The sequence below is a fragment of the Hemibagrus wyckioides genome, linkage group LG29 (genome assembly GCF_019097595.1).
Source record: "Hemibagrus wyckioides isolate EC202008001 linkage group LG29, SWU_Hwy_1.0, whole genome shotgun sequence".
Lineage (NCBI taxonomy): Eukaryota > Metazoa > Chordata > Actinopteri > Siluriformes > Bagridae > Hemibagrus > Hemibagrus wyckioides.
Genome location: NC_080738.1, coordinates 6,991,960 through 7,014,960, shown reverse-complemented (window position 1 = coordinate 7,014,960; position 23,001 = coordinate 6,991,960). Strand labels below are relative to the sequence as shown.

Here is a 23,001-nt window from a genome sequence, read left to right as displayed (position 1 = left end):
TTGGGGTTTTTGGCATGACATACAATAAAAGCATTTTTAATCATTTGTTTAAGCATTCCTTTTAAAGCATCTTTTAAGCATTAGAATAAAACCTGAACTAAACCACAAAATATCAGCTTGATTTATGAATATTGTATCATTTTACTCTTCTGTTTCACATTTTACTATACTTCTTTCCTAAGAATAACTTTTCTCACAGATCCATATTCTTTCATTGAAGCATAAAAAATCATTCCAGTTCTTCATTCCTGGATTATCAGAAATCTCAGCACAGTCCTCATCACCTTGATTATTCGGTTCCGTCTCATACCAGTACCTGAAAAGCAAACAGATCAGTGTTTAGTTACCTTCAGATCCACACATTTATTACAAATGATCTTGTGGTTATGGAATATAGTTATTATGATGATCTTAGCATTCAAGGTTGTATAAAAAAAATCAGTCAGCAGTGAACTGTCTGGTATGTCTAATATAGATTTGGGAATAAACACATATAAATACATATAAAAAGTCTCTTACGCAGTGGTCAGTGGTTTACCATCCACCCATTTCCACTCCCCCTCTGTGTCTTTGTCACTCAGACCAATCCAAGCCCGTTTGTTGCCCAGATGTTTTGTGATAAACTCCTGGGATTAAGAGAACAATATATATGAATTTAAATTATTTCTTCTCTCTATGATCTATCCTGTCTATAAATACAGAATCTTATCTCTCTCTCTCTCTCTCTCTCTCTCTCTCTGTTTTTATATCACCTGTTCCTCTTTGTTGTTTATGATCACCAGGTCTCCTTCTCTCTTTTCGCAGTCCTGTCTGCTTTCATGCCAGGTCTTCACTTCATTAGAGATGTAGTAAATACTGGAGCTGAAAGATATCCATCCTGGATCCAGACCTTTCAGTAACAATGGAGAAGAAAAAAATAGTTAAGCCACAACAAGTACAAGTAAAGTCAGTCTGGTTAGAAAGGACCTCATCACTGATTATATTTCTTGAACAATCCTAGCTTATTAAAATCTGATTGTTTCCTGAATGTCTTTTTTTTTTTGTTGTTGTTCTGCTTTTAGACATGTTTGGAATGAAACTATTAGGTAACTGAATTATTAAGGTACTGTATTGTGGTAAGTATTACTCACCCAGTTTAGAAAACCTCTGGAGTTCTGCTTTATCCCTCTGTAACTGGTCTCTCTCTTCAGTCACGGTGTTGTACCTGGCCTGTAACTGGTCTCTCTCTTTAGTCAAGGTGTTGTACATGGTCTGTAACTGGTCTCTCTCTATAGTCAGGGTATTATAACTGGTCTGTAACTGGTCTCTCTCTATAGTCAGGTTGTTGTGACTGGTCTCCAACATGTCTTTTTCTGTACTAAGGATGTTGAATTCGATCCACAGCACTGTGATGGCAGTCAGCAGGAGAACACACAGCAGCAGCAGCAAACACACTGCAGTCAGTCTGTAACACCTGCTCCTTGTAGTCTCTTCTCCTAATGGGGAATAGCCACAAAGAGGTGTGTATTTTCATATCATTTACACATTCAAAACAGGAATGAAAATATGAACAGACTTAAAAAAATCAGAAATCCAAGAAATCCCAGAGCACTGCAAGTTTGGAGATGGCTTGTCAGACACGCTCAGAGACAGGCTTGTTTGTGGTCTTCATAGTGAGAGCATGCAAAAGAGGCTGCTCACAACAACCTGTGCTCACAATCAAGTTCATAACTAAGCAAAGTGATAAAAGTTCAATATGTTTCAGATGTGGCAAACACTTGCATGTTCCTGCAGAATGTTGGTTTAAAGAAAAAGTGTGCAGACAATGTAATGTAATGAAAATGTTTAAAGCAAAACCTGCAGAGTCGAAAACAAGGATGTTTGCGTAAAGAAGTGCAAAGATTAATAAATTGGATGAGTCAGACTCGGACAGTTCAGAGGTGACAGGCTTCTCGTACATTGAGTTACATTCTCTGAAAGAGGCAGATAGAGAAATGATCTGGGTCACTCCTTTCACTGAGGGAGTAAAGTTGAAAATAGAAGGATCGGCACTATCAATAATTTCATGCAAGGACTATATGGACCATTTTAGTAAACTGAAATTGAGGCCTACACAGGAGAGAAAATTGTGCCAATTGCTAAAATTAAAGTCAAGGTAAAATGCGAAAACAAGACACGCATTCTGGATCTTTACGTGTTAAAAAAGGGTGGAGAACCCTTATTTGGACGTGAATGGCTTAGAAGCATGCAGCTGAATTGGCAGTCCATGAACGCCGTACAAATTATTTTGGCAGCAAACACGCACTCTGTATAACTTTTTTTTTATTTGTAAACCAATCTTTAGTTATTAAGGAAGCAGTAATTTGGGGATTGCCTTTGTTAGGTAATTTCAACTTTTCTTACACTAGTTAGTTCATATTTGGTTTGTTATTTTGGCCTTGATCCCCTTCCGAAGTTTCCACTTTTGATTGATTTGTGAGATAATAAACTTTTCAGCTTGTATAACATTTCTTTTGGTCATTGTGAACTGGGACAGGAGAAGGGGCGTAGCTGTTTTAATTTATTAATTTATTTATTTATTGTCAGCGGCCTTACCAACCCTAGACTGGGCAGGTCTGTATTCTGTATCTTCGTGCTCTGAACTGTGCTTTTATTTTTTAACTACTCAAGCCTAACCATGGTTTTCCCATTAAAGACTGAATTTGAACTTGGACTGTGTTTTGCATTTGAGTCCTCACATGCCCTGACTGACAACTGTAGACTTTTGGAAGAAAAGTGCCCTTCTTTTGGAACTAGGCAGAAACCGATCCCAATGGGGAAACCGTTTGACACACCAATGAAAAAACGCACAAATTCTGCTATTATTTTTGTACTACATATTTTTGACAGGGTATTAGTGTAGAAAAAGAATTTCACTGGAGTGAAAGTGGTGTGTGTTTGATCACACACAAGCAGCAGAAAACAACTCCTCGTTTGAATACCTGTGAGGAACCACTGGGACAGTTCCTTGCCAGACCACTGGAGGGGGTGCTGGCAGCTGAATCGTCTGAGCCTGCTTTGTTGTTTGTATTCCCCATGTATATTGTGCCACAACCCTCCTATTGCTCTGCATTCCCGCATTTGTCACCTGTTCCCTATTTGTTCTGATGTCCTGACCTCTATATATATACAGGTCTGGAAAAATATAAGAGACCACTGCCCAATCTCTAGATGTGAACCCTACTGAAAACCTCTGGAATGTCATCAAGAGGAAGATGGATGGTCACAAACCCTCAAGCAAAGCTGAGCTGTTTGCTTTTTTGCAAAAAGAGTGGTATAAAGTTCCCCAGCAGCAATGTGAAAAACTGGTGGGAGCATGGAGCCAAAACGCATGCAAATCGGGGTTATTCCACCAAATACTGATTTCTTAATGTTATTTAGCCAAAGCATTAAATCAATTTGTTTACAAATTATTTGCATTTTGTTTATTTGTATTTTGATGTGTTGTCATTTCCTTTAAATATACACTCTAAATAACAATAGTTATATTTTGAATTTAGGAGAAATATTGTCAGCACTTCACAAAAAATGAAACAAAACTCTTCATCTCACCAATAAGAAGCTGATTATTTTGTAGTATATATATATATATATATATATATATATATACATAAAAATATATATAAGCCCTTGTGTTTGTTGGCATGTTTGTATGTTTGCCTGTCCGTTTGTCAGTATGTCCTGGTTTTCATGCTTATGTCGTGTTTCTGTTAACTATGCTTAGTTTGTTTTATGTTTTGTGTTAGTCTTGTTTCACCCCTGTTAATAAAGCAGCACTTGTTTGTATGGGTCTGATTCCATGGCATGGAATTATTATTATTATAAGGTATGGATTTCTACTCTGTCTCTGTCTGTCACAGAATTTGCTGGAAATCCAGCGGATGTTAACCAGCTAAATGCTGTCTTCGCCAGCGAAGGTGAAATGCTTGCGGCCTACCAGGAACAACGCGTGGATGTTCAATGCACCAACTCCAATCTGTTACAAGCCCTCCGAGCTCTACCCACGGGCCAATCAAAGCTCCTCAAAATGGCTTTATCTGGGAAATTCAATGGTTCTGCAAACCATTGTCAAGGCTATCTACATTAGTGCGACATCTACTTTTCACTTCAGCCTGAGGCCTACGGAGAAGATGCTACAAAGTGTGCACTAGTGCTTACACTGCTAACAAGCAAGGCTCTGGATTGGTTCTCTGCTGTATGGGATAGCGACGATTGGGTGAGAAGTTCTTAGTTACTTAGCGCAGCTCATCTGTGATGGCCAGTCAGCAACACAGCAGAAACTCCTCACTGTCTGGGAGGAAAACACTGAACAAAATGAAGCTCTGCAGCAAGGGGTTGTTCTTTGCACTGAAAGGTGAGGTGTGTTTCCTCTGCCTTAGAAATTCCGTCATAATTACCAACATGACTCTCCTCAAATCTCATCGCCTGCTGAAATCCCTGCTCAAGCACTTTCCTGCAGTGCACGCCATGCCTCCCTGATTCACCATTTCTCAGTCTGAACCTTCAGAGCACTTAATAAAAGAACACTATTTCCCCTTGATCCTGTCTCCTGAGAATTTGTGTTCTGCCCTCACTGCATTGAGTTGCTAAACTATATACATATATGCCTTAAACACTTTTTATGCACATGAATGTCATGTCAGCGTCTCGCAGGTTGCCTCCATGGCATCTAGCTCCAGCACTCACACTCAATCTGCCTTACCAGCAATACCCACTCCCAACACCAGTGCTATTACCCACATTCCTGGTTTAAGGCTATTTTACACCCCTGTAACACAACCATACTGTTAATCATATGGCTGCTAGTTTGTGTTAGTCATTTGCTATTTGTGTCTGTGCATGTATGCGTGTTTGTGTGTGTGAGATTGTATGAGGTTGTTGCTTTAACAACACAATGACTTTTAAAATATTAAACAATTAAGATTAATGGAATATATTTTACACATTATACATTTTCCACCATCCTGAGTTGCAGAATCCCCACATCTCCATCTCTTTGTTTTCTCAGAAGTCGACTACCTCCCAGTTAAATACAGAAACCCTCTACTCATTTCTCTATCACAAAGAAAATCCTGAGATTTCCCACAGAAAACATAACTATAGAGAAAATAACTGCTACATACAAACCAATATATCAGCTTTTAATGAATATCTCAGTTTAAATGAGACATTTGGGGATGAAGCCATGAAAATCCCCACGCACATCCACACGCAAATTCCTAAAAAACAAACTTAGTTCTTCTCTTTTTTTTCCATTTCATTGTCTGTACCAGTTATCTGATCTATTCTCGGGTCACAGGGAGCCTGTGCCTATCTCAGGAGTCATTGGGCATCAAAGCAGGATACACCCTGGACAGAGTGTCAACCCATCGCAGGGCACACACAATCACACACTACGGGCAATTTAGAGACTCCAATCAGCCTAGAAGCACGTCTTTGGACTGTGGGAGGAAACCGGAGCACCCACCAAGCACAGGGAGAACATGCAAACTCCGCACACACAGTGAGCGGGAGTGAGACTCAAACCCGGGACGCTGGAGGTGTGAGACGAATGTGCTAACCACTAAGCTGCTATTATTATGATTATGATTAACAACATCATATGTTAACATTACTGACCACTGAATTCATATACTCTATGACTATATAACTATTTCCTACTCACAAGCACATATTGATCCACTGTTATTATTAACTGCTAGGTAGGCTGCACATACATCGCTGCTACATCCTCCTCCTCCTCCTCCTCCTACTATTATTTATTATAATAATAATAATAATAATAATAATAATAATAATAATAATAATTATTATTATTATTATTATTATTATTATTATTATTATTATTATTAGTGATAAGGTCATTACATAATAAGGTCATTATATAATAACAGTATGATTATGGTTTCTTTTGTTATAATTTATTTATTTTTTGTTACTTGCCACTGTTTTCTTTTTGACATTACTATTGCTTTGTCTTGGTGCCTTTTTTATTTATTTAATTATTTTGACTGATCTACCTAATTACCATTAGTATCACCTGTCACTATCATCTAACCAAAAAGTTATTAATAATAATAATAATAATAATAATATTAATAATATTTTCTTCCTTTTCTTCTTCTTCTTCTTCTTCTTCTTCTTCTTCTTTTTTTATATAACTATTTAAGTCTGGTCCCATGGGGTATCACTCTGGGTGGAACAGGAGGGGTTTCGGTGTTGGTCACCACTTCTCGACTGTTTTGATAAACAAGTTCCCTCCTTAGGGCTGGGGAGCTGCTTAGGAGGGGAACGAGTGACGGGCCAGCCGTCAACCAAAGCAATACAAAAGGTAAACCATACCTAGCTGGACCACCCTGGAGCCCCCTTGAATAAATGACCCCCCTCCCCAACTTTATTATTACAATAAGGTGAGGGCAGCCTATTCTTGAGTTATATATTTACATATGTTATTTTTTTTTTATTTATTTATTTATTTATTTATTTATTTATTTATTTATTTATTTATTTATTTATTTATTTATTTATTAATTAATGGGTCATTTAAGTCCTGTCCTCTTGTCTTTTGTTCTTGGATTTGTTGTTTTATTTGTCTACAGTGTACTGTCTTTTGTGGTGAAATAATAATAATGATAAAAAAGGAATACATTTTATACCAGTAAATGAAATAAAGTAGATCATTACATACATATATATATATTTCTAAGTGTGACTTTATTTTACCTGATTGCTTGCTGTCCCTAGAATCCGCTCTATTGTCTGCTGCAACTGTTGCATTTGCATAAATCTCCTCCTTCATCTCCATTCTTCTCTTTACAGTAATCCTGATCTTTCACTGCTGTAGTTTTCAGTCCTTATAAAACACACTTGTACTGGTATATAATTGTCTAAAACTTCATAGGAAGAACACTGCCTAAGGGACTGTATGTGTTCATGTTATGTTCAGAACCTATTTCCTGTTGAATTGTATTACACATGCAAGTATGGTCAATGTGGTCAATGTGTTAAACTGACACGCCATCATGAGTCATGAGAGCTATACTCTAGTCTTCATCTGCACTCTAGTCTTCACCTCGCCTCATTAGTTCTCATTATTTGCTCTGTACTTGATATTTTCCCTTGATCCTGTCTCCTGAGAGTTGTGTTCTGCCCTCACTGCATTGAGTTGCTAGACTATATACATATATGCCTAAAGCACTTTTTATGCACATGACTGTCATGTCACTGTCAGTCCATTTCCCAGCAAACAGTGCAGCCTTGGCTGCTATTGACTACTTCCCAATAACACACACACTTCCCCACTACTGATTTTTAGCACACCCGTTTTCAATTAGCCACAAACACACCCTGATTGATGGCTGATTGATGTATATCCATGAAGATTGTTTAAATGTCTAATGTCTTAAGACTGTTTAAATGTCTTCACATTCATTCTAATTTTGCAAATTATCATTCAGTTTACACTCTGTGCCTGACTTACTTTTGTTCAATGTTTAATTACTTGGTTTGACCATTCGTGACAGAATACTGTCAGAATACTTTGCCTCTTCATGGATGCAGCTCACATCACATGAGGAGCTAATAGGCAGCATTTGGTAGATCCCTGCTCCAAAGTGGAACATCTCTCCCAGGCTGCCTCTATGGCATCTAGCTCCAGCACTCACGCTCAATCTGCCTTACCAACGATACCCACTCCCAACACCAAGTCACAAGGAGAGGTCAGAGCCGGAAAAATCTGAACAATCTATGGATTCCCCCAAATCCAAGGCCTATTTTTTGTATTCAAATAGATGCAGTTGCATCTGCTTTCATGAGTTTCATAGCAATGACAATGTAAAACACAATAGCTACACTGGACCATAACCAAATTGTGAATTTAAATTCAAATTGTGAACCGGATTATATCAGATCAGTAGAGAACTACAGTGCATCAAATAATTCCTGATTTAATTGCATGTGTTTTGGTAATGTTTTCTACACTGATCAGCCATAACATTATGACCACTGACAGGTGAAGTGAATAAGACTGAGTCTTAGAATGAGACATGATGACTAACCTCATCATGGCACCTGTTAGTGGGTGGGATATATTAGAGAGCAAGTGAACATTTTGTCCTCAAAATTGATGTGTTAGGAGCAGGAAAAAGTAAGGATTTGAGCGAGTTTGATGAAGGGCCAAATTGTGATGACTAGAAGACTGGATTAGAGCATCTTCAAAACTGCAGCTCTTGTGGGGTGTTTCCGGTCTGCAGTGGTCAGTATCTATCAAAAGTGGCCCAAGGAAGGAACAGTGGTGAACCGGTGACAGGGTAATGGGTGGCAGGGCGACAGGGCACATTGAAACACGTGATCCGATCCAACAGACAATCTACTGTTGCCCAAATTGCTGAAGAAGTTAATGCTGGTTCTGATAGAAAGGTGTCAGAATACACAGAGCATCACAGTTTGTTGTGTATGGTCCTGCATAGCCGCAGACCAGTCAGTGTGCCCATGCTGACCCCTGTGCACTGCCAAAAGTGCCAACAATGGACACATGAGAATCAGAATGGACCACAGAGCAATGGAAGAAGGTGGGCTGGTCTGATGAATCACGTTTTCTTTTACATCACGTGGATGGCCAGGTGAGTGTGTGTGGCTTACCTGGGGAACACATGGCACTGGGGTGCACTATGGGAAGAAGGCAAGTGGCAGTGTCAGGCTTTGAGCAATATTCTGCTGGGAAACCTTGGGTCCTGCCATCCATGTGGATGTTACTTTGACAAGTACCACGTACCTAAGCACAACCATGTAAACCCTTTTATGGTCTTTTTCATCAGGATAATGTGCTGTGCCACAAAGCCAAAATGGTTCAGGAATGATTTGATGAGCACAGCAACGAGTTTGAGGTGTTGACTTGGCCTCCAAATTGCCAGATCTCAATCCAATCAAGCATCTGTGGGATGTACTTAACAAACAAGTCCAATCCATGAATGCCCTGACTTGCAACTTAGAAGACTTAAAGGATCTGCTGCTAACATCTTGGTGCCAGATACCACAGCACACCTTCAGGGATCTAGTGGAGTCCATGCCTTGATGGGTCAGGGTTCTTTTGGCAGCAAAAGGGTGACCAACACAATATTAGGCAAGGGTCATATATAATGTTATGGCTGATTGGTGTATACAGTAAGGGAAATAATTATTTGATCCCCTGCTGATTTTGTATGTTTGCCCACTGACAATGAAATGATCAGTCTGTAATTTTAATGGTAGGTTTATCTGAACAGTGAGAGACAGAAAAATAACAAAAAATCCAGAAAAACACATTTCAAAAATGTTATACATTGATTTGCATTTTATTGAGTGAAATAAGTATTTGACCCCTTTGCAAAACATGATTTAGTACTTGGTGGCAAACCCTTGTTGGCAATCACAGACATCAGACATTTCTTGTAGTTGGCCACCAGGTTTGCACATATCTCACATCTCAAGGAATTTGGGCCCACTCCTCTTTGCAGATCCTCTCCAAGTCATTAAGGTTTTGTGGCTGACCCTTCAGCTCCCTCCACAGATTTTCTATGGGATTAAGGTCTGGAGACTGGCTAGGCCACTACCGGACCTTAATGTGCTTCTTTTTGAACCACTCCTTTATTGCCTTGGCCGTGAGTTTTGGGTCATTGACGGGCTGGAATATCCATCCACGACCCATTTTCAATGCCCTGGCTGAGGGAAGGAGGTTCTCATCCAAGATTTAACGGAACATGGCCCCATCCATCGTCGCTTTGATGCGGTGCAGTTGTCCTGTCACCTGGGGATGGTGTACTTGGGGTCATAGGCAGCATTCCTCCTCCTCCAAACACGACGAGTTGAGTTGATGCCAAAGAGCTGGATTTTGGTCTCATTTGACCACAACACTTTCACCCAGTTCTCCTCTAAATCATTCAGATGTTTACTGGCAAACTTCAGATGAGCCTGTACATGTGCTTTCTTTAGCAGAGGGAACTTGCAGGCGCTACTGGATATTCAGTCTTTCATGGCGTAGTGTGTTACCAATTGTTTTCTTGGTGACTATGGTCCCAGCTGCCTTGAGATTATTGACAAAATCCTCCAGTGTAATTCTGGGCTGATTCCTCGCCGTTCTCATGATCATTGAAACTCCATGAGGTGAGATCTTGCATGGAGCCCCAGACCGAGGAAGATTGACAGTCCTTTTGTATTTCTTCCATTTGGGAATAATCGCACCAACTGTTGTCACCTTCTCACCAAGCTGCTTGGCGATGGTCTTTTAGCTCATTCCAGCCTTCTGTAGGTCTACAATCTTGTCCTGACATCCATGGACAGCTCTTTGGTCTTGGCCATGATGGAGAGTTTGGAATCTGATTTATTGCTTCCTTTTGTGGACAGGTGTCTTTCATATAGTTAAGGAGCTGAGATTAAGAGCACTCCCCGAGAGTGCTCCTACTGTAATCTCAGCTCCTTACCTGTATAAAAGACACCTGGGATCCAGAAATCTTTCTGATTGATAGGGGATCAAATACTTATTTCATTCATTAAAATGCAAATCAACGTATAACTTTTCTGAAATGCGTTTTTCTGGATTTTTATTGTTGTTATTCTGCCTCTCACTGTTCAGATACACCTACCATTAAAATTACAGACTGATCATTTCATTGTCAGTGGGCAAACGTACAAAATCAGCAGGGGATCAAATTATTTTTTTCCCTCACTCACTGTATAATGATGTGTATAGAATTATATGAAAAAGGGAGATATACAACCATACTGTTAATCATTTGGCTGCTTGTTTGTGTTAGTCATATGCTATTTGTGTGTGTGTGTGTGTGTGTGTAAGATGTGGTTGTTGCTTTCATTTCAAATAACACCATGACTTTTAAAAAGATGCATTTAGTTCAAATGCATTTAGTTCAATTTTACAGATTGTTGATGAACTTCTTTTTTAATGGATGGAATACATTTTACAGAAGTGGAATACATTTTAATGGAATACATTTTACACCAGTAAATGAAATTAAGTAGATAATTACATACACACATATTTCTAAGTGTGACTTTATTTTACCTGAGTTCTCTGACTGCTTGTCCCTCTGGGTCTGCAAATTGTCCTCATTCACATAAACATCTTCATATGAATGCTCGCTGTCACTGGAATCAGCTTTATTGTCTGCTTCAGCTTCTGCATTTGCATAAATCTCCTCCTTCATCTCCGTTCTTCTCTTTACAGTAATCCTGATAAAAACTTCTAAAAACTTCTCTAAACTTCTCTAAAACTTCATTCAGAGTGGCTGACTGAAAGAACACTGTCTAAGGGACTGGATATGATTGTGTTATGTTTCAAAACCTATTTCCTGTTGCAATGCAAAACATTTGCAACTGGGTATGGTCAATGTGGGTGCTAAACTCACACAACATAAAGATGCTTAAAGAAGGAAGGCTGTAACCCAGAAGTGACATATGTCCTTACATAGTCATGAAAGTCATGAGAGCTGTACTCTAGTCATCATCTGCTTTAGGCCTTGCCTCATTCTCATTATTTGCTCTGTACTTGATGGTGGTTCACTTATTTTGTGCAGGTTTCTCACTGGTTCAGAACTAACCAAAGTTCAAAAACAAAGTGGTATTTTTTAATGAAAAGTTTCATAAATAAATAATTAATAATAAATACAATTTAAAAAAAAATATCATGTGATGTCCAGATTAGCCTTAGGAATACTGAACTGTTTCCGGTTTACTTCCTGCTTTCAATAGTATAAATCACGGACTCATGTTACATTCAATGCGCAGTATTGTTTGCTCACACTACTTTACCAAGCCATTCACTGTTCTCAGTTTTTTAGTAGATTTTCTGTGTGCTGACCTCATTCTTGTTTCATTGACTACTGTGTTTTTGTCTAACGTTTTTGGTTTTGTTAGCCCCACTGATCGTCTACTCCATGTTGGATTCTGTGCCTGTTACCTCCGACTCTGTTTTGTGGATTGGGGTTTGGATTATTTTGATAATTAATTAATTAATCAGCCTTGAGGTCATAGAATACATCACCACCTGGAAATCCAGCACATGTTAACCAGCTACATGCTGTCATCGCTAGCCAAGGTGAAATGCTTGCGGCCTACCATGAACAACTTGTGGCTCTTCAACGCGCCAACGCCAATCTATTACAAGCCCTCCGAGCCGTACCCACGGGCCAATTAAATCCCCCAAAATGGCTCTACCTGGGAAATTCGATGGCTCTGCAAACCAATGTTGAGGCTTTCTACATCACTGTGATGTCTAATTTTCACACCAGCCTGAGGCCTACGGAGAAGATGCTACTAACCCTCCTGTAATCTTCGGGTCAGTTTGACCCGGTGTAAAAAGTACTCAAAAATGAGGTATAATTTTATATAAATGAGATTTATAATACCAAATATTTTTTTAAAAAAAAATGCAAAATATATGTTAATGTGTTGGAAACAAGCTGACTAAAAAGGTGAAACACAAAAAAATGGTGATCATACATACCTCATTTTTTATAAGCGGTCAAAACAGACCCGGTCAATTTGGCACGCAGAGAGAATAAGTGTATAATAAATGGGAGGTAAATACAAGGGCTAAGTGTGCGCTAGTGCTAACACTGCTAATGGCCAAGGCTCTGGAATTGGGCCTCCGCTGTATGGGATAGTGACAACTGGGTGAGAAGCTCATACAGTAACTTTGCACAGCTCATTCGAGATATTTTTAAATATACCCCTGGATGACAGGATGTGTCAGCACAATTGCTGCAGCTTCACCAGGGGTCGAAAATGGCAGCCAAGTATATACTATGAGTTTTCGGGCTCTAGGTGCAGGAATGATTTAGTGCTACAGGCTATATTCAGAGAGGGGCTACCCAACTCTACAGGCCGAAATGGCCTACAAACACCAGGATATTCCACTGCCCAAGTACATCACCTTAACTATCCAACTGACGAATCAACACCCCATGCGCCGACTACATTCACTACCTAACCCCAGTCACAAATCCTGTCAACCTCAAGCTGCGCACCTGAACTGATGCAACTGGGCAAAACTAAAGTGTCTCCAGATGAATGTCAACAACTATTACAACATCAGATTCTCTGTTAACCCAATACACCGAAAACTGGTGGAGGATCTTCAACTCCCTACCATCTCCTGCACCATGCCTCTCAGAGTCACAGCGGTGGACAATTGACCCATCGACGATGGTTTCATTACTCATCAAACCATTACAGTTACCCTATGAGTTGGAGTGTAATGTCCTCACCTACCAACCCCATTATCTTGGGATTTCTGTGGCTACAGGCCCATGACCTAGTGATTTCATGAAAAAGTAAAGAATTTTGCCAATGGTCCCAGGACTGCTTAAAACTATGGATACTGCCTGGAAACTACCATCCATTTTCCATGTCTGTCTACTTTGGTGTAGAGCCCTGAACCCAAGGCTACCATATGCATACCCAAGGAGTATAATGATCTTAGGGAGGTCTTCAACAAAGCACGAGCCATGCCATTACCTCCAAATCATCCATGGAATTGTGCTTTAACCTCCTACAACCTGACACATCACATTTTTGGTTGTGTGCACCATAATACTTAATTCTTTGTAACTGGAACCTGTTGTAAAAAAAGAAGTAGCTTCATGTTCAAAGATAATATCTGGTTATTATATTTATTGGTTCCTCCTAACAACAAATAGCTAGAAGAAATCTGAAATGCAAGCCAAACCAAAGCTCAGGTCTTAGGAGGATAGAGGTACTCCCCAACACTGCACCCCAGTGATATCGGGTTTACCCTCTGTCTGCAAATGAAAAAAAAAGCCATGGAGGAGAACATCAAGGAGGCCCTTGCAGCAGGCATCATTCACCCTTCTACATCCCCTGCAGCAGCTGGTTTCTTCTTTGTGGAAAAGAAGGATGGGGCCTTCAGGGCCTGTATAGATTATCATAGCCTAAACTCCATCACAGTTCAGTATCCATATCCCCTACCCCTGGTCCCATCAGCATTGATACAACTCTGTATTGCTCGCTACTTCACAAAACTGAACCTTCTCAGTGCTTACTTTGAGTACCTGATAATGTCTTACTGACTAACCAATGCTCCTGCAGTCTTCCAAGCATTTATGAATCAAATTTTCCGGAACTTACTGAATTCATACATCTTATATATATATTGTAGCGCGCTGAGCAGGGACAGAGAACAACACACAGAGCCAGGTAGCATGTGAATACCAGCTTTTAATCACCAAAAAAAAAATTGGAGGAGAAGAGGAGAAAAAAGAGGAGAGTCAGATCCAGGAGGGAGGCTGGGTGTCAGCGATTCGACACAGGGCTTCTCTCAGTCCGAACTGCCTGGACGTGCGGTGGCAGAAACTGAAACGCCTGGTTTTAGACCACAATAATTCATTAGTATGATGTAGGGCCTCCTTTTGTGGCCAATACAGCATCAATTCGTCTTGGGAATGACAGATACAAGTCCTGCACAGTGGCCAGAGGGATTTTGAGCCATTCTTCTTGCAGAATAGTGGCCAGGTCACTACATGATGCTGGTGGAGGAAAACATTTCCTGACTCGCTCCTCCAAAACACCCCAAAGTGGCTCAATAATATTTAGATCTGGTGACTGTGCAGGCCATGGGAGATGTTCAACTTCACTTTCATGTTCATCAAACCACTCTGTCAACAGTCTTGCTGTGTGTATTGGGGCATTATCATCCTGATACATGGCACCGCCTTCAGGATACAATGTTTGAACCATTGGGTGCACATGGTCCTCCAGAATGGTTCGGTTGTCCTTGGCAGTGACGCGCCCATCTAGCACAAGTATTGGGCCTAGGGAATGCCATGATATTGCAGCCCAAACCATCACTGATCCACCCCCATGCTTCACTCTGGGCATGCAACAGTCTGGGTGGTACGCTTCTTTGGGGCTTCTCCACACCGTAACTCTCCCGGATGTGGGAAAGACAGTGAAGGTGGACTCATCAGAGAACAATACATGTTTCACATTGTCCACAGCCAAAGATTTTTGCTGCTGGCACCATTGAAACCGACGTTTGGCATTGGCACGAGTGACCAAAGGTTTGGCTATAGCAGCCCGGCCATGTACATTGACCCTGTGAAGCTCCTGATGGACAGTTTTGGTGGAAACAGGAGAGTTGAGGTGCACATTTAATTCTGCAGTGAGTTGGGCAGCTGTGGTTTTATTTTTTTTTGGATACAATCCGGGTTAGCACCCGGACATCCCTTTCAGACAGCTTCCTCTTGCGTCCACAGTTACTCCTGTTGGATGTGGTTCGTCCTTCTTGGTGGTATGCTGACATTACCCTGGATACCGTGGCTCTTGATACATCACAAAGACTTGCTGTCTTAGTCACAGATGCGCCAGCGAGACGTGCACCAACTATTTGTCCTCTTTTGAACTCTGATATGTCACCCATAATGTTGTGTGCATTGCAATATTTTAAGCAAAACTGTGCTATTACTCTGCTAATTAAACCTTCACACTCTGCTCTTGCTGGTGGAATGTGCAATCAATGAAGATTGGCCACCAGGCTGGTCAAATTTAGCCATGAAATTGGCCAGTGTTTCAGTTTCATTGTCCAACCCCTGTATATATATATATATATATATATATATATATATATATATATATATATATATATATATATATATATATATATATATATATATATATATATATATATATATATGTATGTATATGTATATACACTATATTGCCAAAAGTATTCGCTCACCTGCCTTGACTCGCATATGAACTTAAGTGACATCCCATTCCTAATCCATAGGGTTCAATATGACGTCGGTCCACCCTTTGCAGCTATAACAGCTTCAACTCTTCTGGGAAGGCTGTCCACAAGGTTTAGGAGTGTGTTTATGGGAATTTTTGACCATTCTTCCAGAAGCGCATTTGTGAGGTCACACACTGATGTTGGACGAGAAGGCCTGGCTCTCAGTCTCCACTCTAATTCATCCCAAAGGTGTTCTATCGGGTTGAGGTCAGGACTCTGTGCAGGCCAGTCAAGTTCATCCACACCAGACTCTGTCATCCATGTCTTTATGGACCTTGCTTTGGTCACTGGTGCACAGTCATGTTGGAAGAGGAAGGGGCCAGCTCCAAACTGTTCCCACAAAGTTGGGAGCATGGAATTGTCCAAAATGTCTTGGTATGCTGAAGCATTCAGAGTTCCTTTCACTGGAACTAAGGGGCCAAGCCCAGCTCCTGAAAAACAACCCCACACCATAATCCCCCTCCACCAAACTTTACACTTGGCACAATGCAGTCAGACAAGTACCGTTCTCCTGGCAACCGCCAAACCCAGACTCGTCCATCAGATTGCCAGATGGAGAAGCGTGATTCGTCACTCCAGAGAACGCGTCTCCACTGCTCTAGAGTCCAGTGGCAGCGTGCTTTACACCACTGCATCCGACGCTTTGCATTGCACTTGCTGATGTATGGCTTGGATGCAGCTGCTCGGCCATGGAAACCCATTCCATGAAGCTCTCTGCGCACTGTTCTTGAGCTAATCTGAAGGCCACATGAAGTTTGGAGGTCTGTAGCGACTGACTCTGCAGAAAGTTGGCGACCTCTTCGCACTATGCGCCTCAGCATCCACTGACCCCGCTCCGTCAGTTTACGTGGCCTACCACTTCGTGGCTGAGTTGCTGTCGTTCCCAAACACTTCCACGTTCTTATAATACAGCTGACAGTTGACTGTGGAATATTTAGGAGCGAGGAAATTTCACGACTGGATTTGTTGCACAGGTGGCATCCTATCACAGTTCCACGCTGGAATTCACTGAGCTCCTGAGAGCAACCCATTCTTTCACAAATGTTTGTAAAAACAGTCTGCATGCCTAGGTGCTTGATTTTATGCACCTGTGGCCATGGAAGTGATTGGAACACCTGATTCTGATTATTTGGATGGGTGAGCGAATAATTTTGGCAATATAGTGTATATATGTATGTATGTGTGTATATATATAAATATATATATATATATATATATATATATATATATATATATATATATATATATATATATATATATATATATATATATATATATACAGGGGTTGGACAATGAAACTGAAACACTGGCCAATTTCATGGCTAAATTTGACCATATATATATATATATATATATACTGGAATATATCATAAACAGACAGGGCGTGGAGATGGATGCCACCAAGGTCAAGGCTGTGACAGAATAGCCATCTCCATCAAGTGTAAAGGAACTACAAAGACTCCTGGGTTTTGCAAATTTCTATAGACATTTCATATGTAACTATAGTACCATTGTGCCACCTATAACAGCACTACTGAGTGGCAACCCTAAGAGGTTCCAATGGACTAAAAAAGCACAGATTGCATTCACTGAGTTAAATTCATGATTTACATCAGCCCTCAAACTACAACATCCCATTCGTGACAGAGGTGGATGCCTCCAGTTGTGGAATTGGGGGTGTGCTTTCCCAATACATGGCAACCCAAGCACACTTAACCATGTGCATTGTTCTCATGGAAATTGACTCTGGCAGACAGCAACTATGACATTGGTATTGAAGAACTGTTTTCCATTAAGGAAGCATTGGAGTAATGGCGGCACTGGTTGGAGGGGGCTCCTCACCCATTTTAGGTAATCACTGACCATAAGAACCTGGAATATATTTGCAATGCTAAGAGTTTGAACCCAATGGGTTTTGTTTTTCAGACAGTTTAACTTTACGATGACTTATCGGCTGGACATCAAGAACAGTTAGGCAGATGCTCTGTCACGTTGTCATGATCTGGTTGGTCATCCAGTTTCTCCAGAACTGATCCTGCCTCCTTCCATCATCATCACTCCCATATGTTGGTAGAGTTGCAACCATCTCAAGCAAGTGAACCCACTCCTGCCATTTGTCCTACTAATAAACGTTAGTTCCCATGGACCTACGACAGAGAATCATCAAATGGGTACAACACACAACACAACACACCTCCAAGCTTGCTTTCTGGTGGCCTACCCTCCTGGCAGATGTGAAACAGTATGGGAATGTGTACTGTATGTGCTCAAGTAAGAACATCAGGACAACTCCCTTATGGACTACTGGAACCACTTCCCATTCCTCAACAGCCATTGACCCACATTGTAGTTGATTTCATAACTGACCTCCCTAACTCACATAATTACACCACAAAGCATGCAGACTGGTGCCATTAAAGGGATTCCCTACCACCATGGAAATGGCCATCCTCTTGGTGATTCACGTATTCAGGAGCTATGTTCTGCCAGAAGACATAACCTCTGATAGAGGTGCTCAGTTTACTTCACAGTTATAGCAGGTGTGCTGCAACTGTCTGGGGATTCAGGTCAGTCTCATGCCAGGATACCACCCTCATGCCAATGGCCAGGTTGAATGGGTGAATCAGAAAAAGGATGATTTCTTAAGACTTACTGCAGTGTGGAACAACAAAGATGGAGCGAGTTTATAGTTTGGGCTGGGTATGCTCAAAACTCCCTAACCATTCTTCTATAAATCTCAACCTCTTCCACTGTGTTCTAGGTTATCTTCCCTTTTCCCCTGGTCAGGAGAACTTTTGGACATCCCTGCGGTTGATGAATGGTTCCGCTGTAGCAGATAGGTCTGGGAAAGGGCTCACATCTGACTCCATAGAGCCATTCGACGCCAGAAATACCATGCAAACTGCCGCAGATATCCTCACCCTCCATATCAACTAGGCCAACTGACACTGGATAAAAGGGATGACCTCATGTCTCCTTCTGGAAAAGATGACCTATTTTATGAAAAATAAACTCCAGGTATTCTGGTCTATCTGGGAGGTGTTCTATGGTTTTTTGGAGAGTGTGGATGCTGTATCCTTTGGGGAACATATGGACAGTGGAAATGTATAGGCAAAATATTGTTGCTGTGTATATGGAGATTTTACACTTTTTTCATTTTTACCATTTTTTTTTTCATTTTATTTATTTAATTTATTTAAATTTGAATGTTGGGGGGTACTGATTTACATAATTTGTGTGTTTTTTTTTTTTTCTCTTATAATGTAAAATTGAAATTATGTCAAAATCTGCTTGGCAATATATGAATAATAATAAAAATGAGGATGTCCTTGGGGATTCCCACATGAGTGAAGAGCGCAAGGAGCTCTCTGGCGATGTTGTGGAAGGTGGCCTTCCAAAGTGGGACCTCCTCGGGGTATCTGGTAGCATAAAGCATCATCACTAGGATGTATTCGTGACCCTGGGCTGACTTTGGCAGCGGCCCGATGAGGTCCGTGCCAACACGCTTGAAGAAGACATCGATGATGGGTAGTGGAATAAAAGGAGCCGGCGCTGGCTTCTGTGGGGCCATCTGTTGACATCTGGGGCAGGCCTGGCAGAAGGCTTGGACCTCCATCTGCATTCCTGGCCAGGTGAAATGGTCCTTCAGGTTTTCTAAGGTGTTTCGCGGGCCCAGGTGGCCCCCCAGTAGGTATGTGTAGGCCAGGCACAGGAGGAGGGTGGTCTGGGAGTGAGGGACTACTAACAGATCGTTCCACAGTGGCTTGGCTTTAGTTGCCTGTAAACAAAGCACAGGGTACATGTTAGACTAGCAGGGGGCAGGCCTTACCCTGTGTGGCCAGCGGAGCCTGGCTCTCCACTGAGGTCTTCTGGTGGAGGGAGAAGAGCTTAGCGGCACTTCTGATTGGCCCAGCGCATTTTGGCGCGCTTTCACGCACTCCACCCTGCACGCTAATTTAGCGGTGCTGGCCATGGTGCTGATCCTCTTCTGCTCTATGCCGGTGCCGCTATCCAGAGTGCTAAACCGCTGCTGCTTGTGTTTTGCAGGGAGAGGGGGGAGAGGGGGAGGGGGGGAGCATACCCAATATCCTCAGCTCATTGGTTTTTCATTCATTTTTAAATATTTAAATAATTTTTATATATTTCATGTTTCTACTACTTGTTAATTTTTATATTTCTATTTTTCTTTAATCAAATTTATCTCTCTATTGGAACAAGGACAGTCATAAAAAGTATTTCACTACATGTCGTACTGTGTATGACTTTGAATGTAACAAATAAAATTTGAATTTGACTCTGAGCAAAGCCCTCCTCCTCCTCCCCTGGACATTGACAACTCACCAGTGTACCTGGTAAGCTTGATCAGTGACTCATGTCATTGAGGTGGACCTGAGGAAAGGAGCTGGGTCAACTCTGATGACATTCTGAACCCCACCCTCATTAAAACTTTCGATAGGAACCAACCTAGTCGACCGGCACCACTACCCCAGGGGCACCCCCATAGGAGAAGAACACCAGGACAGGGGGGTTCTGTAACAATTCCACCAGCTATGGCCCCTTCTCCCCACTGGAGGGAACCGTTGGCTGAATACTGAACTGTTTCCGGTTTACTTCCTGCTTTCAACAGTAAAAATCATGGACACATGTTACATTCACTGTGAAGTATTGTTTGTTCACCCTACTTTACCAAGCCATTTACTGTTCTCAGTTTTGTTCTCTATGTACCGATGAATTTAATTGATTACTCAATTTAATTAATAAAATTTAATTGATATATTTTACCTAGAAAGTCTATTTCTAACAAGAGTATCACTACAAAAAAACTATTTCTGGCAAGGATTGGGTAGTGTCAACAATATATTATAACATTATATTATTAGTAGTATTTTAACAACATTATTATAAATACCCGAAACTGCCTTGGTGAAGGCATCTCTTTCTTTTCTTCTGTTTTAACAGGTAAAATGTTTTAAAAATGTTTAAAAAAGGTAAATAAGAAGCAACTTGCTGCATCAGTTAGGATTAAATAACTTGTTGCCAGCTGAAACATATTAAGCATTGCACTAATGAATCACTGGGACAGTTGCCTGCCAGACCTCTGGAGGGGGTGCTGACAGGTGAACTGGTGGAGTCTGCTTTTCATTTGTCTTCTACTTTGTGCCACACCCTCCCTATTGTTCTGCCTTCCCGCCTTGTCACCTGTCACCTTGTCACCTGTTTCCCATTTACTGTGATGTTTTGCCCTATAGCTATATATATATATATGTACAGGAAAATACACCGCCTGTCCAAAAAAAAGTACCACATAGATTTACCTAAGCAAACAGGAAAAAACCTTCCACTGGATCTGTCACACCCATGTCTCCCCCACCTTGCGGGGCTTAAACCCGGATCTCCGCGAAAACCGTGTGCAGCCACACGTCATGGAAAACAGACCCATGCACAGGATTAAATTAACAGGCATAAGACTAAAGCAAACCCTAAACAGTCCGTAATATAGATGGACAATACTATGGACACGTGACAATACAACAATAACAAACAATGACTGGCTGAATGATACATATATATGAAGCCTTGTGTGCCTTTCTTTGCCAGTATGAACATAAGGATATATATCTAATCTATGTGGTGACATTTTTTTTGAACAGGCGGTGCATTTTCCTGTAGTCATAAAAAAACAGAACTTCCAGAGTAAGTTGTAGAATGTATGGAATGTACATTGAATGTTACCTGCATGGTCATAGAATTCAAGCCCTGTGGGACACTGACTCTCAGTTATGTGTCCTTGATGAACCTCTCTCACCCTATCATAGGTTTCAGTGTGATAGAACAAATTGTCCATTGAACAATTCCAGCCATTTACTGTGAGCGATATCATGCTAGAGAGAATTGTAAGAGTGACATTCCCCAGCCTAAAGAGAAGCAAAGTCCAGACATACGTCAATCTTTTGAGTGCTCATGCGAATAAACGGTAAAGACCATTTAAGGACCATGTTAATGTCCCCAAACGGAGTACTGTGCAGGTCTCATGCCAAGTGTACATGCAGCCAGTCAAGGGGGACAGGATACTCATTTTTTATTTTTCATTTTGATGTAAATCCTTTCTGGGCAGATGGGCTTGCCTTCACAGAAAGTTTAGTAAAGCTGATAAGAAGGGCTCCAACAAATATCACAATTAAGGTATACAGTGACACTGATCATGATATCACTCTGATGGGCCAGACTCTGATTGGTTCAGTACAGCTTGTCAAGAATGTCTTCCCTGCTAGTATGTTTAAGGTGCTTTTTATGTTAAACAAACCCTACAACTCATGGGGTATGTCATACCTAGGCTGCAAATAACATGACAACACCATTACTGATCATTGGGACCCACCAGTCGATGTCAGCTGCCTCAGTAAAAATCAGAGACAGGTAGTACAGCAAATGGTAAGAGAAGAGTGCCATTTATCCTCTAAATCAGACAACGACATTGGGTGTATTAGAAATTTGCAGTATATCTCACTTAAAGATGACAATGCAGTCAATCACACTTATATGTCTATGCCAAAGCCTCTGTATCATGAGATGAAAGAATACAGTGGGTTGGATTAAAAAATCTAACTCAACATATTCATCCTCAATTATATGCATAAGAAAGAAAGATGGCATCCTAAGTTTATGTATAGATTATCAAGACCTGAACAGGAAGACTCACCCAGATAGACAACCAATTCTGAGAGTGCAGGACATTATGGACAGCCTTAGTGGTAATTCCTGGTTTTCTTCATTCGATCAAGGGAAGGCTTACTACCAGGGGTCCATATCAAAGGAAAGTAAACGCCTAACACCTTTCCTGACACCCTGGGGCTTGTATGAATGGGTGTGTATTGTTTTCGGGCTGATGAATGCTCCTGCAGCCTTCCAGAGATGTATGGAAGAGTGCTTGCGAGATGAGATGCTTGATGACATCTTGGTGTTTAGTAAGACCTTAGACAACCACGTCCAGTGTGTAAGGACAGTGCTGCAGCGGCTTAGACATCACGGCATCAGACTTAAGCCGAGCAAATGTGAGTTTTTCAAAACTGAAGTCCGGGTAGACCTGGGTAGAATTGATTTTAAATCAAAACACTACATGGAGTTTCTGCTCAATAATGGATCAACACCTTATAAACTCTATGGAAAGAAGAAGAGAAGAA

General features: G+C 41.0%; 1 protein-coding gene across 2 annotated transcripts in view; it reads right to left on the bottom strand.

The window, feature by feature from the left end:
• Positions 1–23,001, bottom strand: part of LOC131349231 (CD209 antigen-like protein E) — a 28,792-nt gene continuing 5,791 nt past the window's right edge. Inside the window, exons 1-5 of one of the 2 annotated variants that reach the window (XM_058384753.1) lie at positions 11,075–11,446; positions 1,131–1,475; positions 753–889; positions 520–626; positions 1–316 (exon numbers count right to left, since the gene is read on the bottom strand). In XM_058384753.1, the coding sequence (XP_058240736.1) occupies positions 178–316; positions 520–626; positions 753–889; positions 1,131–1,475; positions 11,075–11,216 (870 nt within the window). In that variant the 5' untranslated portion in view covers positions 11,217–11,446 and the 3' untranslated portion in view covers positions 1–177. Of the gene's footprint in view, positions 317–519; positions 627–752; positions 890–1,130; positions 1,476–11,074; positions 11,447–23,001 lie in introns of those variants that run through there. The other variant, XM_058384754.1, reaches the window with a different exon arrangement.